The sequence below is a fragment of the Sinocyclocheilus rhinocerous genome, unplaced genomic scaffold, assembly GCF_001515625.1.
Source record: "Sinocyclocheilus rhinocerous isolate Xijiao unplaced genomic scaffold, SAMN03320098_v1.1 scaffold2715, whole genome shotgun sequence".
Taxonomy (NCBI): Eukaryota; Metazoa; Chordata; class Actinopteri; order Cypriniformes; family Cyprinidae; genus Sinocyclocheilus; species Sinocyclocheilus rhinocerous.
The window spans coordinates 684,740-700,127 of record NW_015667273.1 but is presented as its reverse complement, the minus strand read 5'-3'; the positions used below and the strand labels follow the sequence as shown (position 1 = coordinate 700,127).

At 36.1% G+C, this 15,388-nt stretch overlaps 2 protein-coding genes across 2 annotated transcripts in view; both read right to left on the bottom strand.

Moving 5' to 3' along the window:
- LOC107733537 (monocarboxylate transporter 9-like) overlaps window positions 1–2,421 on the bottom strand; it is a 13,161-nt gene extending 10,740 nt beyond the window's left edge. Inside the window, exons 1-2 of the mRNA XM_016545202.1 lie at window positions 2,180–2,421; window positions 1,531–1,777 (exon numbers count right to left, since the gene is read on the bottom strand). Of these exons, the coding sequence (XP_016400688.1) occupies window positions 1,531–1,735 (205 nt within the window). The 5' untranslated portion in view covers window positions 1,736–1,777; window positions 2,180–2,421. The remainder of the gene's footprint in view (window positions 1–1,530; window positions 1,778–2,179) is intronic.
- Window positions 2,422–7,971: 5,550 nt separating this feature from the next.
- The window catches only part of LOC107733539 (coiled-coil domain-containing protein 6-like), a 12,401-nt gene continuing 4,984 nt past the window's right edge, over window positions 7,972–15,388 (bottom strand). Inside the window, exons 4-10 of the mRNA XM_016545204.1 lie at window positions 14,340–14,443; window positions 14,059–14,219; window positions 12,965–13,121; window positions 12,721–12,821; window positions 11,603–11,645; window positions 11,370–11,448; window positions 7,972–8,515 (exon numbers count right to left, since the gene is read on the bottom strand). Coding sequence (XP_016400690.1) covers window positions 8,336–8,515; window positions 11,370–11,448; window positions 11,603–11,645; window positions 12,721–12,821; window positions 12,965–13,121; window positions 14,059–14,219; window positions 14,340–14,443 — 825 coding nt within the window. The 3' untranslated portion in view covers window positions 7,972–8,335. The remainder of the gene's footprint in view (window positions 8,516–11,369; window positions 11,449–11,602; window positions 11,646–12,720; window positions 12,822–12,964; window positions 13,122–14,058; window positions 14,220–14,339; window positions 14,444–15,388) is intronic.

Sequence of the window (15,388 nt, the reverse complement as noted above, 5' to 3'; positions counted from 1 at the left end):
TTTATGTGGGCCGTCCCAAGCATGGTTGCAATGTGTTCATTGTCAAACTCCAAAATCAGATTATTTTTAATTCTTAAAAAACGCCATTATTTTATTTGAAATAAATAATTATTTTATTTTATTAACAAAATATTTTAGTTTGTCTTGTATATTTGTTTTCATTCGATCAGATAACATTTTAAGCTGTCATATGGTCATGTTACAACGTGCCCCTCAGATGTTACAATGTACCCCACCTACTGGGCATGTTGTCACATTTCACTTCCATTTTTTTAGGGTAAATAAAGAAAAACGTATACACTGTAATCCTAAAACAAGGCAACATATTTGTACTAGACACGTGTAAAATTACTGTGGATAAAAAAAATATATTCTAAACCCCATGTGGATTTACACAAACTGAGAAAGTCAAGAAGTGTTACTTTGTGCCCCACTCTCCCCTATGTCTGTAAACAAAACCTGACACCTCCGTAACCCAACACTCACACAGAGACACATTTACACGCACATTCAGCCTGTGTGAAGTTTTACTCTAGCTCATGAAAGGTGACTATGTTTCTGTCTTTCTGCCCTTTCTCTCTCTTGTAAGTAAAGTTCAGAGGATGTTCTTTTGGACTTGTCAATTTGACCCCTGCAATGCCGACAGCAAAAACCGACTAGTATACAACTGTAATGTAAACAAGTAGATAATTTTTCTATTTGTCAGCATGTCTTTTCATGAAAGAGGGCTTTAGAACACTGAGTCAGCAGCATTCTATGGGGAAAAGAGCAGTATGTTTTAGTGTGTGTGATTTTTATGTCAGATTAGATTTAGGACACTTAGGACAAAGAAACAGGTCTGTCTTAGAATGTTTGTCTATTAAAAATAGAAAAACAGGACATTTTAACTTGAAAAAAATAATTGCATGAGAGATATTAATATCTTGAAATTATTTTATCTGGCACATTATTGTGGTAACACTTTACAATAAAGTTTCCTTTGTTAATATTAGTTAACTATGTTAGTTAACACATTTTTACAGCATTTATTAATCTTAGTAAATGTTCATTTGTACTAACATGAACAAACAATAAACATTGTAACAATAAACATGTATTTTATTAATTACCATGAACAATGGTTAATAAATGCTGTAAAAAATATATTGCACATAGTTCATTTTGACTAATGTTAAGAAATGAGACATTGTAAAGTGTTACCACAATTACTTTTTTCTTGTTTATAGCATAAATCTAACAAAATCCAATGGATGTTAAACTTACATTACACAATTTTGCTTGCAAAGTTAATTATTTGTGTTCACAAGATGTTTATAACTGATTAAGAAATTTTTCAGTGCTATTTCTTTTTGTCTTATACTATTTCAAAATGTTGAACACCCATTTGTCAGCATGTGTGATAATGTGCATTACATAACAGCACCAGAACTCTTGCTGTTTGCACAGACTGCTTTTTATTAGGAAACCGGCACACTCTCTTTATCTCTCTCCCTCTCACACACAAAAGAGAGAGAAATGATCAGTACTCACTGGTGATGAGCGCCACACCAGACACCATGGATCCGACCCAAGCCGTCATGCCTTTTCCCTCCTGGAAGGCACTGAGCCACTTGGGGTACAACACCCCGACGGACTGGGGGGATCCAAAGGACAGGAACTGGGCCATGAAAGAGGCCACCACAATCATCCATCCCCATCCACCATCTAAAGCACCTTCACCCTTTACAGCACCCATTCTCAGCACTGATCTTACGCTGACTTCACTTGACACACAGAACTTCAGAAAGAAAGGGAGAAACATCAGTTTGATAGTGTGCAGTTCATGGCAGTGTGACATGCTATCATTTATGCAAAACTGTAATTTTTTACATGTATTCAATATGTAATTTGATATATAATCTGCAATACCATATTTAAACTTTATACAAAAATAAGTAACTTTTTAGGTTTCATTGTATACATAAAGGTCAATATATAATAGAAACTGAACTCCAAAAAGTTTAACAGGTGATTAAAAACGGTGAAAACTTAAAATGTTACTACACCTAAAATAGTCACTTTTGCTTATTTAAACGAATCTAAACCTATGATAGGTTACGTGCATGGTATTTATCAACTACCAAAATAAAATGTGAAAATTACAACTTAAAACACAAAACTTAAAAACTTTGAGACTTACGGCAGGTGGATGTTGCTCTTGCTTGGAGAGCGCGGTGGGCTGAACCGCTCGTGCCTGGTAGACCAGGCCAGTCTCACGCGCTTCTCTGCTGAATACCTTCTCGCGCGCCGCCTAGTTTTGAACGCTTCTGGAAAGAGACCACACCTCGAAGGGGGAGAGACCACTGACCGGACTGCCTTCCTAACGCCCTGTTTTATTTAAATTCGTCCATTTCATATATGACATCCCGCAGTCGTGACTCGTGAGAAGAACCGGTGCCATTAGCTGCGCGCGGATGCATCTTCACCCTTCAGCGCGCGCAGAGCGATGCAACGAACGGAAGCGCGCTGAAGTTTCTCCTCAACTGCAGTTCGCCACCTAATAATTAACAGCTATTTTATTCCATAGTAAAACATTAACGTCAATGCTTTATTGTGTATATGCTTATTAGAGAATATTTTGTTATTTTAAGAGTTGCGCCTTACCAGCAGAGGAGCAGAGAGACGTGATTACAGGAGAGGTGCGTTCAACATTACAACGCCATTTGTAATCTGCTGTATTTGATAAGGCACCAATGTGAGGTTGGACATTGCAACCAGTGCACGGGCATGTACTTTTCTCAGCATGCGCTCTTCTATCCCGTGAAATAAAGAACCGGCCAAGCAAAGACTCGAGTCTCTGTTACTTTTGGTTTCTTTAGGTTTTTTTTTTTTGCGTCCAAGAAAAACTATACTGTTGCTTTAAAATGCTGGAGAAAAATTGTTGTCATAATAATAATAATAGCCTACATTATTGTATTTTTATTTAAAATGCTAACGTTTAAAACTTTTCAATAAAAAACAAATTAATACATTTCCTGTGCTTAAAATGAAGTCAGCTCATTATCATTGTCTCTGCAACTGCAAGTGAGTTTTCATGACAAAACAGATTTTAGTTAAAGGGAACATTATGAATACATTAAATCTTTTGAAATTTCAAGGTTATGTTATTAAAATTACCAAATGAATGAGTAAAAGCAGTAAGTTTGCAATAAGCAATAATCTGTTGTTTGTCTCAGATCATGCATCTCTGAAGTAATATGCAAATTAAAAAAATAAAGGAAACCTGTAGTTTTACATCACAATAGGCTTTCACCTCTGTTACTATAATTCACTTATTTGGAGGCAGTAAAATAAATGACATTAAAGGCATGGAGGCATAAAAATAAATATCTGTATAAATCCAAAGCTGAAGATGTTGAAGAACATGTTTTAGACTCAGCAACAGAGCAAACCTTGTAGACTTCTTCCCACCCTTCTACATCTCTTGTCTCTGTCTGGGTGGTCGGCTGAACTTTTGTGCTGAGGATCAGACGGCTTGGGCTCTAAGCCCACCGAGATCCTGTTCCTGCGCTGTGCTTGTACTGGTTCCCACACTGGTTCGGCCTCCCCCACCCTGACTCTGTAATCCCCTCTGACATGAAAAGAGAGTGAATAAAAAGAAAGAACAGAACAGTTAATTGCATTTGCCTCATATCACCTTTTTGGACAACATCTCTTCTTATGCGGCGTGACTGCAGCCCGCAGGGATCTGGGAAACCAATGGGATACTTCTGGAAGGAACATACCCTTGGCTCTAGATTACATTTGGATTAAAAAGTCTGCTTAATAAGAAAACATAGAGCTTGACATGATGGACAGAGCAAGTTCATTTACAGTACCAGTCAAGAGTTTAAACACACCCACTCAGGCTTTATTATAATTTTTTACAATAGCAGTCATCAAATAAATAGTAAGTATGCATATTAAACCGTGAATAAAGACCGTTTTATGATTTTAATTGTTAAATATCTAACACTGCTGCACACTCTTGGCGATCTCTCAAAACTTCACAAATAGCCACTTCAGATGCTTTTCCAACAGTCTTGAAGTAGTTCCCATGCATGCTGGGCACATGTTGGTTGTTTTCCTTCACTCGCTAGTTCGCGTTTTTTTTTTTTTTTTTTCATTTTAATTAAAACGGTGGTTTTGTAAATAAATTCATACACAAACACACTTTATATCTGTCTACAAAACTAGATAAAAGGTCTCAAAGATCATGAGAAACATCAAACAGTCAAATGCGTCCAAACTTTCGACTGATAGTGTGCATTTCTCCTCTATAGTTTAATTTTCTCTGTGTTGATGTTCAATTTGAGTGAGTGTGAGAGAAGATTTGAGTTATGTTTTAGCAGAAATAGCTTACGGTTTAATTTAGTTTGGTTGGATTTGCTGTAATGTTAAGTAATCGCCATACTTATTAAGAGCTTTTTTGTAGTTTTTCTTGGAAAAAAAAGATTAATCCCATTTCAGAGGAAGTGTAATGAGAGCAGTCCATCTGGAAAACAAAAGCTGTGAGTGTGACATGATCTCCATGTTTACTGTGAGATTTTGCTTCCTCTTTCAGGAATGCTGACTCAACTTGACTAGCATGGCGGAGAACACAGACCTGGAGTGACCTCTGTGATATCCTGACACTCCCTTCCCTTTCCCTCTCGTTCTCCGTTATTGACTTGCTCACACATACGGCATCTCCTGATGTTGACAGTCTTGTTTTGCCACTCCATTCTTACCCTTAAACGCAGGTCAGCAGCAAATCAAGCTCAAGTCAGCTGAGGGAACGGTAAGAGAAGACATGCCTTCTCCAAAGACTGACGCAGGGCAGTGAAACTTTCAGCTTAGCAGCTTCATCTTACTCAACACATATACAGAGCATCATATCAGTGTAACTTAACTAAACTAGCAAGTCAAAATTTAGATCAGGACATTTTCTCACCCTACTTTCACCCTTTCATTATTAAATGTAGACCCCAATGATCCATTAATAATTAAAGTGGCTTTTAAATGATTATTTAAATTGTATCATTTAAATAATACAATTATACTATTTTATAATTATTAATAATGATTCTCCATGATTGCTACCAGAATTATTTAATTTATTTAAATTATGTAATACATTATTTATTATTTATTAAATACTATTTTTGATAAATGTATTATTATAAAATTGTATTAAAAGTATATCATTTTTGATTGTCATTTTAATTTTATAACAATATTATATAATTATTATAATTATCATTGTATTCTGACATGTTCTTCCTGATTGTTAACATAAGTATTATTCCTATTATCTTATTTTTGTTACTATAAGTGTGCTAAATTTTATAATTCTAATTATTGTATAAGTATTTATTTTTTGACAGGTTCTCAAATAATTGTTACCAGATTTAAAATATTACTAATAATTATTATTTAATTATTAATACTAGTTTCTAATTATTACTACTATTAGTATTATATTGATTTTATTGTACAGTTAAGTCATTTCTGTTTTATAGATCTACCAAAAGAAATGGTAAATTGTTACAAGCACCCCTGGCTGTTCCCTACCTGCTAATGCAGTCACATGGGTATATCTATGTTAGCTTTTTTAGAACCCAAACACACTGAACTGTGTGACTAACTATTCTTCGAATCTGTCCGTAATGTTAGAACTTGAGGGTCGATTTCACCCCCTTGACCACCCGAGCCTGACAGAACCGGTCTGAACCAGGTGAGAGTGGCTGTTGCTGGAGAGAAAGCAGCACAGGACAGCTTATGCTGAAATACTTGTGCAGGGATTACATCTTTTGTTGATCCTGGATCAACATAACTGTCCAAAAATATAGACTTAACCCAATCCCTACCCCTAAACCTAACCCTACCCATAATTTATTCCTAAAAACAGTGTGAAATGATAGTTGAATCACAAGGGTGTAGAAGCACCTAACCCTGATCATAAGCCTAAAACAGATATTTCCTGGAAACGTATACCCTCAATTCTGATTGGTTGATAGGGATGTTGATCCAGGAACATGTTGTACTTGGTGAAATCACAAGTCACCATGTGTCAACAGAAGGTCAGAAGTCAAACTAAAACAGCTTCAGCCAATAAGTAATTAAAACTAGAGGGGTTTTTTTTACAGGTTACCGTTCACACACACCTCTGTAGTTCTGTGAAGAGATAACGAAGTTAAACGTTACATAATCCTACACGCAGATAACTCATATTGACACAATGACACGTGCATGTGCTCGGTCATATGAATTAAGACATCTTGGTAATGATTGAGGCCTGAAGGACATATTTTTAAGACTACCTACATGGAAATTGCACACCCTGAAAAATAGGTCATCATATTTCATTTTTTAATTTCATTTAGAAGCCAAGGGAGCACATGAACAGTCATGTACGGTAGTTTGAAAAATTAGAAATTCGATTTTATTGTATCATCTAGCCTGTTGCTCACCTTTTGATTTGTTTTTGGCCCCACATTTGACAGTGACTGAACACAGTATCAAAACATGTTTTGAATCATACATAAATAAAAACAAGCAGTGAAACGCATTAATATTACAAAGAACACTGAAAAAAAAATGATACAAATTTTTTTTTAAGGTGGTTGCACAATTTATTTGAGCTACATTTAAAAAAACATTTTTTTTTTTTGAAAGTTAGTCAACCACATTTGTTTATTTTAATGTAGCTAAAATAAACTGATTGCAACCACTTACCTTAAAAAGATTTAGTAAATTCAATGAATCATTTTTTTTTCAGCGAACTGTATAGGCCCTATAATATGCAACATTATTAACAAGACATTCCCGAATAGGAAAAATTTGTATTAATGTCTCTTGAACCTTGGTTGTACTATCATCTTAGACAAAACATTAGCAAGGTCTAAAAGTTATCTTTGTTGTAACTGTATTTAACAGCTGTGTCAGTTTATAAGGTTCATGTTTTTTTGAGGATGTGGGCATGCTAACTGCTATTTATTTTGCTATACTAACTGCACTGGTATCTCTCGAATTTTAGATTTTAAATAAACCCATCACCTCTCAAATATAAATATATTGATGTATTCCTTTGCAGAAAGAGACCCGTTTAGGAGACCTGGCTACAATGAGATTTTTTCTTGATTTAAAAAAAAAAAAAAAAAAAAAAAGCAGGAAATGTGACCCGTCACTCGTGACTTCTGAATCCTTCCCCCTAGGATCTGACTAAAACAAAAAAAATAAAAGAACCTTCAAAAATCACAGTATCTTTAACAATCCTTAAAATATTCAATGAGGTTAAAACACACACATAGCGTCATAAGCTAAAGTTGAATAACTTGCACACATTTCAGGTAAGAAAAATAAAAAAGTTTTTTTTTGTACAAGCATTTAATCATGTTGAGTTAATTGTTCAACAGTACCTTGTTTTGTTGCATCAACATGTCAGTTCATGTTTAGGTGTTATATGACACTGACATTAAGCAAAATTCCCCAATCTGAATAAGCGTTCAGGGCACTCACTTTACAGCGAGGGCTCTGAAAGAGGTTGAGCTGCTGATCAGAAACCAGTACTGACTTTGTTTTCGTAGTGGGTCATGTTTGGATTCTAGCAGGGAGAGACTGGTCCCCGACCAGCAGTTGTGGGAAACATCTATGGCTGTGCAGACACACACACAAACAATATAATCCCACTATAATACACACGCAGAGAGGCAACAAGTGCAGTTTCAGTACATTTCAGTCTGTCTTCTTTACCATCTACATGCTGCCAACGAGCCACACGCGCACACGTCTGTTTTACAAACAAAAACAATAAAACAAAGAAAAAAGTTTTACTGCCACCCACTGCAAATGTGCTGGGATTTCTTTTCAACTTCTGTGAAGATGCACTCATAAAGATTTATCCAATTGAGTGTTGAGTTGTTTATTAAATGGAAAATTTTGATTACATTTAACAGTTAATCTGTTAAAAAAAAAAAAAAAAGCGCAGGCATACGCAGCTGACAACCCTCTCGAACAATCTTCCTATACTTTCCTAATCTTTTCCTGAACCAGCTTGATCACTTTACAGAAAAAAAAAACAGTAAGAATAACGAAATTTAACGGCATGGGGCTGGTTATGGATCTGTCAGTAGGCCAAGCATCTACACCTTCTCCCTTCTCACATTCCCAGTCCTTTCGCTCCCCAGTTCAACAGTCCTCTAATTCCATATCCGCTCCAATCCCTTCCAACCTTTGCCCAGTGGAGGATCACGGAGTTGTTGTCATTGTAGTAGTAGTAGTAGTAGTGTAGCCTAGCTTGGAGCAGCCTAGCTTAAGGTAGCGCATGGTGCATGCATTAAGGCTGAGAGGGGGGATTCTGTGATGTCACAGAGTGGGAGGAGCCAGACTGCACCATCGGCTGTGCGGGTGGTGGTGGTGGAGGAGGGTGCTGTGCTCCAGAGTGTGTGTTTGGGGAGGGAGGCGGCGTCGGACGCTTAAACTTATCTGGGCTGTTGCTTCTCCTTGGGGATGGCCTCTGTATGACGGGAGGAAATAAAAAACAAGCTCATGATGTGATATACAAAGTGACAGAAAATAGACTTTTAAAGTTATATATCTATCTCAAATGAATGGTGTTCTTTTGAACGTTCTATTTATCAAAAAATCTTGAAATCAAAGAATATCACGGTTTCTACAAAAATGTTATTATTGATGCTGAACTCAGTTGTGCTGCTTAAGACAACAAAATATAAGTTTTTATTTTTGCACTAAATCAGCATAGAAAGATTTCCAATGAATCATGAGACCCCGAAGACTGGTGTTACGGCCACAAAACATTCAGCTTTACCATCAAAGAAATAAATTACATTTACATTACATCTAGCCTTGGTGAGCACAAGAGATTTCTTTCAAAAACAAAAGAAAAATCAAACTGACCCCAAACCTTTTAATGGAAGTGTAATTTATAATATCCTCTGCTAAATTGCCTACTAGTATGTGATAGCATATGTGAAATAGCATTCTAGTATGTGGTTTCAATTTCATCAGTAATGTATGAGGACTGTAGAGAACACAACAACAGGAAAACAAAGCCAAAACCTAGACATTTTAGGCAATTTTGAAATCCCAAATACGACATGTCTGGTGAAAAAAAGATTCAACAGTTGTACTTTCTGACTGGTCACGCTTTTGCTAAACAAAACTATGCTAAAATTTACACATGAAATGGTCATTGGTATCAACTCCCCTAGTTTATTTGACACATGAGTGTGTTTACATGTGCAAACTGAGTGTGAAAGTGCAAATGTGACCCCTATGAGTGTGTTGGAAGAGTCTGGCTCTGCTGTCACTCCAGGTTTATCAAAACAAGCTGACTTTTTCAAGGCACCACGGGACATGAAAGTGAGCCAGCCGCTCTTTGCTAAAACAAACAGTTCACTGTTGCTATAGCCAACAGCTCCCCAACAGGAAAATATAATCCACAACGTTCAAATAGGTATTAGGAAAGCAAAAAGAGGCAACAATAATGAGTGTCATGAATTAGCGACTAATCCAAACCTGTCATTGAATATTATTCTTTGAAAGCCTGAAGTGGTCACCCGTGTAGTAAGAAGTTTAAGTTCGGTATTACCTAATCAAATCAGCTCAGCAGCCATATCAGGCCATATCTGTTGTAAAGTACATGGAACGGAGGTCAAGTGACTAGATTTGCTAATTGCTAATACTACCGCTAAAGATCACAAAAGCATATCCTAGGAGGAGTTGTTTTTTTTTGTCATACCACTTCCCTTGGATCCATGTGCCCATACATCAAAACGTACAATGAAATACTTTTGGATTTCTTGGTCTCAATACACTACCTCAGAAGTGTGCACAGAATATTTCAATTGCTTACAAACTCAGTCTTGTGAAATGAACAAGCAACTGGACCGCATCGTGTTGATGTTTTTGGTTATTTAGTTCGCTATGCAATGAGCCATCCCATTAAGGGACGGCAAGGGTGAGGTTATGTAATGTACTTACCTAGTCAGTCACTTCATCAAAAGTCTCTGCTGGTAAATAGAGGGGTCATATATGTGCAACAGACAAACATGAGGCTGGACTAATTGCTGCTGCAACATGGCTAGACTTACATTGTTGGCCTTCACTCAACTGGACAATATCCAGAGGGTGTTGTGGAACATGCATAAGTTGAAATTGAGACAGGATGAAAATGATTACTTCATTGCTGTACATTTATAGATAACTTATTTATCTGCTAGCTAACATTAACCTGATAAAGTGACACATTAAATCCACGTTGCAGTCGCCATTTTTCTTAAATGGTACAAAATGGCTTGGAAAGGAAATATACACACTCACTCAAAGGTCTGGGGTCTTTAAGATTTTTAGAAAGAAACTAACACTTTTATTAAGTTTTTAACTTTATTAACTTTTATTAAGAACAAATTGTAAATTTGAATTTAAAAAAACTTCTTGTGACCATTCTTCTCAAAGAATAAAAACAAATGTATCCAAGTTTCCCCAAAAATATTAAGCAGCATAGCTGTTTTCAACATTGATAAAAAATTTTAAATTCAGGAAGTAGACCTTTCATTTTGAAATCAATAGCTACAGTGTCACCTCAACTACTCTAGAGCTGCCATGAATGACAGGAAATGTGATGAAAGACTGTCCAGGTCTTGTTTGAACTGGCATGAACCTGGTCCTGACACACATATAGAAAACATCCTTAAAGTCATTTTTAAACCACTTTCTTTGACTTTCCTAACCATTTCTGCCATTTGAATTTTTTCTTACCTAATACTGAGTGAGAGGAATAAATGTTGTTGTTTTTTTTTTTTAACAATCAACAGTCAATCATTAATCTCACCAAAAAGAGTGGCAAGATTAAAAATAAACCATGTCAATTCATCAGCATACTTTTTTTTTTTTTTAAGTAACGTTCCTTGGGAAAAGTGAATTTAAAGTGTGAAACTTGTGCAACATGTTTTTACAACTAAATTTAAAAATGTAGGCCATCCTCACCTGTATGCACAAAAACATGATGGATGTTTCTGTTCAGCGAGTTTATCTTATCGGGGTTTCTGCATTATGATATAATTTAATATCTCCATTACACAGTACAAGACATGGCACCTTTGTGTTTGTTTTGGGTGGAGTAAGTGCACTATCACTCCATCTAACAGGTCAGAATACACGGCAAGGTACACAGAAAGTCAGGATGCAGCTTTTGTGCTTTATCTTATTTGAATGGCTGAGGATTCACAGTACTGGTCTAATATTAACTTAGGCACACAATGGGGATGAGGAAGAGCGTTCTGAGGTCGAGTGTCACCAGGTGACTCACAGATGAGTCATCAAATGTTGCTGGATGTGTGTGTAGGCACCTGTACAGCGTGTGAGGGTCCTGGGTGGATGTGTAGCCCGGGAGACGTGTAGTGGGGGAGTGGTGCTCGGCTCAGCGTGCTAATATTAACTTAGGCACACAATGGGGATGAGGAAGAGCGTTCTGAGGTCGAGTGTCACCAGGTGACTCACAGATGAGTCATCAAATGTGCTGTTTTCAATTCAGCTGAATGGCGTTACAATGGATCTTAACTGAAAACAGGCTGTCCATGACACACTGCTTCCTGCATGTAAACTGTGACTAGCGTACGACAAACCTGGAATGAAAAGAGAGCATCTGCTAATCGATTTTATTGAGGTCCTTTATGCTGGTTTTTTTGTAAGATGCCAAGATTTCGAAACGAACAATGACAGTATGCAGAACAAATATAAATAGCTCAGTAGATCACTCCTCTGAGATCATGAGAAAATGTATAATAATTGGTCTCAGCACAGAAAACTAATGAAAAAACTAGATTGGTTCAGAAAATTATAAATCAGCCTTCCTCAGCAATACAATAGAAAATGTGATTTTCACACCATCGATGTGCAGTGTTATTAATTTCATCATGCATATCTAAATTCTCTGAGGTCATTAAAAAAAAAAAAAGCACACGTTTTTTTACATGATGCAACCCATTAATGCTGTTATTAAAAACCAGCAATAAACAAAATGTTGACTTTTTTCTGATTTAAGCTCTCCTTATCAATATTAATCTTTGGTCATTTGAACTTCATAAACTTTTGAATTGCATAACTTGATATACTTGTTCATGAGTTTGTTTTTTTAAAAGATTATTTTAGTTTATTACCTAGTTTATCTATTTTGTGTTTATCAAAACCTACAATACCTAATGCCAATTTAAAAACCATAAAACATCTACATCATCATCAATCTAAAAGATTTATGTTTATAGACCTCAAAGGTTAGCCCTCATTTATCAGTTTAATCTCAGAAAGCAAGATGAGACAGAAAGCAAGACGCTGACCTAATATACCTTCACATCACTGTACAGTACAGCTTGCATAATAATTAACACTCCATAAAAACACATTCGTCTAATCATCACCCTAGAAACTGATCCAAAGGCTGTGTGCCGAAAGCCTGTTGAGTATTAAAATGGATATGTGAGCCAAAGACAAACCACATCAAATCTTTTAATCACGTACACTAATGTCCAACAGTTATAGCTATTTTTAAGTTTTTGAAATGTTAAATATGCTCACCTTTGATTAAAAATACAGTAAAAACATTTGTTAAATGTGTTAAAAAAGTGAAATAATTACAATTTAAAATAGCTGTTAAAGACAGTTGTTGCTATAAAAGAGTGATAAATCTGCGTGGGCACATACCAGGGGAGATGGGGCGGCTGGATGAGGGAGAGGGGGTGTAGGGGATTGGGCTGGACACCGTACGAGCTCTCAGTCCCTGAGCAGACATCTCATTAAAATATCTAGAGAGAGATAGAGATGAACCAGGTCAGTCCTACAATGCTCATGTTAAGACCAGTGTGTCTGGTTATTTTCAAGGTTCATCATATATGTACATAAGGTCATGAGTCCAGTCATCTTTTGTGTTTGTGTGTAATTAATGCACCTCTCATCGTCCATCTCAAGGCTGCTCTCACTCTCTGACAGCTGTCTACACAGTGCCTCCCTTCTCTCCATTTCTCTCTGGAGTTTCCTCTGAAGACGAATGTTCTCTTCCCTCATCTGCCTTTCCTCCTCAATATATTGAGCCCGCTTCTCTGTGTCTGGAGGGAGAGAAAGATGATAGAAAACATACACAGAAAAAATGTTACAAAGACATATAAACTGTAATTTAAACCTGTAAATAAACAATGTTTCAGGATTTTGAGAAAAAAACTGAAGCACAAGATTGCTCTTTGAATTATTTTTAAAATTCTGGATGAAGTGATACATTTTAAACTTGAAAATACTAAGACATATGTTAATTCATGCTTATCAGTTAAACCTTCTCAAATTGTTATGCTGATATTTATAATGAATAAAAAAAAACTATTAAAATAAACAAAATGCATAAACATTTTCACAGTTTGAAGCCTACTACATAGTTTTAATAAATTAAATAAATGTTAAATATTTTTATATAAATATTTTATAATATATACACATCTATTTTTATAACTAATATATATATATATATATATATAAATATTTTTTTTTTTTCCCGCTTTTTATATCTACCTTATCGCTGACTTTATGCACTGCTGTGTTAATCCATGATTAAAGCTTTGATGGGAGTGATACCAAGAGCTAGAATAAAGCTGTGGTTATTTTACTGTAATGTAAATGGAGATGTCTCCCTCTAGTGGCCATAACACAATTTAAAATATTCAAGCTAAGAATTAAACTAATGTGTGCAACTCACTATACTGTGCTACATACTATGACTGTATTGTACTACACATACCTCTACTACAAAATAAAACCATGTACTTCACTATTCAAGGAACCCAATTAGCTTTTGGTACAATGTACTATTAATTGGGAAGTACTAATCCTAATATGGAACTGTATATAGTATGGATACCATGAGCTACTGTTAAGATTAATACAATGGCTGTATTCCAATTTGCAGTACAGTCTGTTTGCCTCCGGCTGCAGTATGATGGCAGAGAGGCTGTGCTGTGCAGGAGTGCATGCGTGCGTAATGAGACAAGGACTCACGCTGAAGCTCTGTAGTGCGAAGGCTGCGTTTGAGCCTCTCCACTTCACTCTTGAGGAAGCGGATGTGTCGCATCATGTTCTCCGGAGAGTCAATCTCCATGGAAACTTCACGTGGAGAGGGCGGGGCTGACACTGGCTGGTCAAGCTTCTCCTGCAGAATCCTGCCAATCAGAATGAAGAGAAAAAAAATAATCTGATCAAGTGTTTGTAGACATGTACAAAGATTTGTATTAGACATTAAACGCATTAAGAAAGACAGACCGGATCACAAGGGACATTACCTTTTCTCTGCCTCGAGTTTGTCCATGCGCTTCCAAAGCCGGTTGACTAGTGCCTCCTGCTCTTGTTCCAGAGTGTTTTCCAGATCAATCTTCTCACGTCGGAGCTGCATATATTTCGTGCAAATAATAAAACAATGCCATGGTTTTAAAAGAATGCATGTTGTTAGGGAAAAATGTTGGGATACAATAATAACTCTGGGACTTTCCATAAATACAAATTTATGCATTTATATTTAGGGATGCACCGAATGTTTGGCAACCGAAATGATTCGGCCGAAAATAGCAAAAAAAAAGCTCTTTCGGTGTTCGGCCGAATAAGCAAAAAGACCGAATAAATCGTACCGAACAATGTTGTGACGCAATCAAATAGCAACCACAGTAGAGTATAATGCAACAAACATGTCAGCAGTGTGGAAGCATTTAAAACGGTCCAAGAAAGATACAAAAATCATTACAAGCACCGACAGCGAGAGACTGTTTAGTACTGCATCGCATGTCTTCAATGAGAAGAGGAAGGGGTGATTGTTGCTGGTTACTGTATGATGATTGAAATCGAAAATTTTTACAATGCATGTGACAATGCAATACATGCGATGTATTCATAATGAGACTCGTTTATAAATCTGCTGTTGTCAACAAAAAGCATTGAGGTCTTCCTGCGTGTTTCCGCCAAAATAAAAGTTGAGAAAAAGCAAGAACTAATGTTACAGACTTTTTATTAAGACCCTAAAGAATCATATCAACTTGTGGAAAATGGGCATCCTATGACCCCTTTAATGCATTTATTATAACATTCACAGTGTTCAAATTGGGATTTATACTTATTTTAAAAGAAATCTCTTCTGCTCAGCAAGGCTGCTTTTATTTGTACAGTAAAAAAAAATACATGCCTGATTCAAGAAGGGGGTCTGATGGCCAAAAATATTATATTAATAACTTATTAATTTTAAGTTAAATTGTGCTTTGTTGGTATAATGTCTGCTAGAATGTTAAAAAACGGTTCAGTGTTAAATATTTTTAAATTGTTGTTTTGTAATAGATTTTTTTTT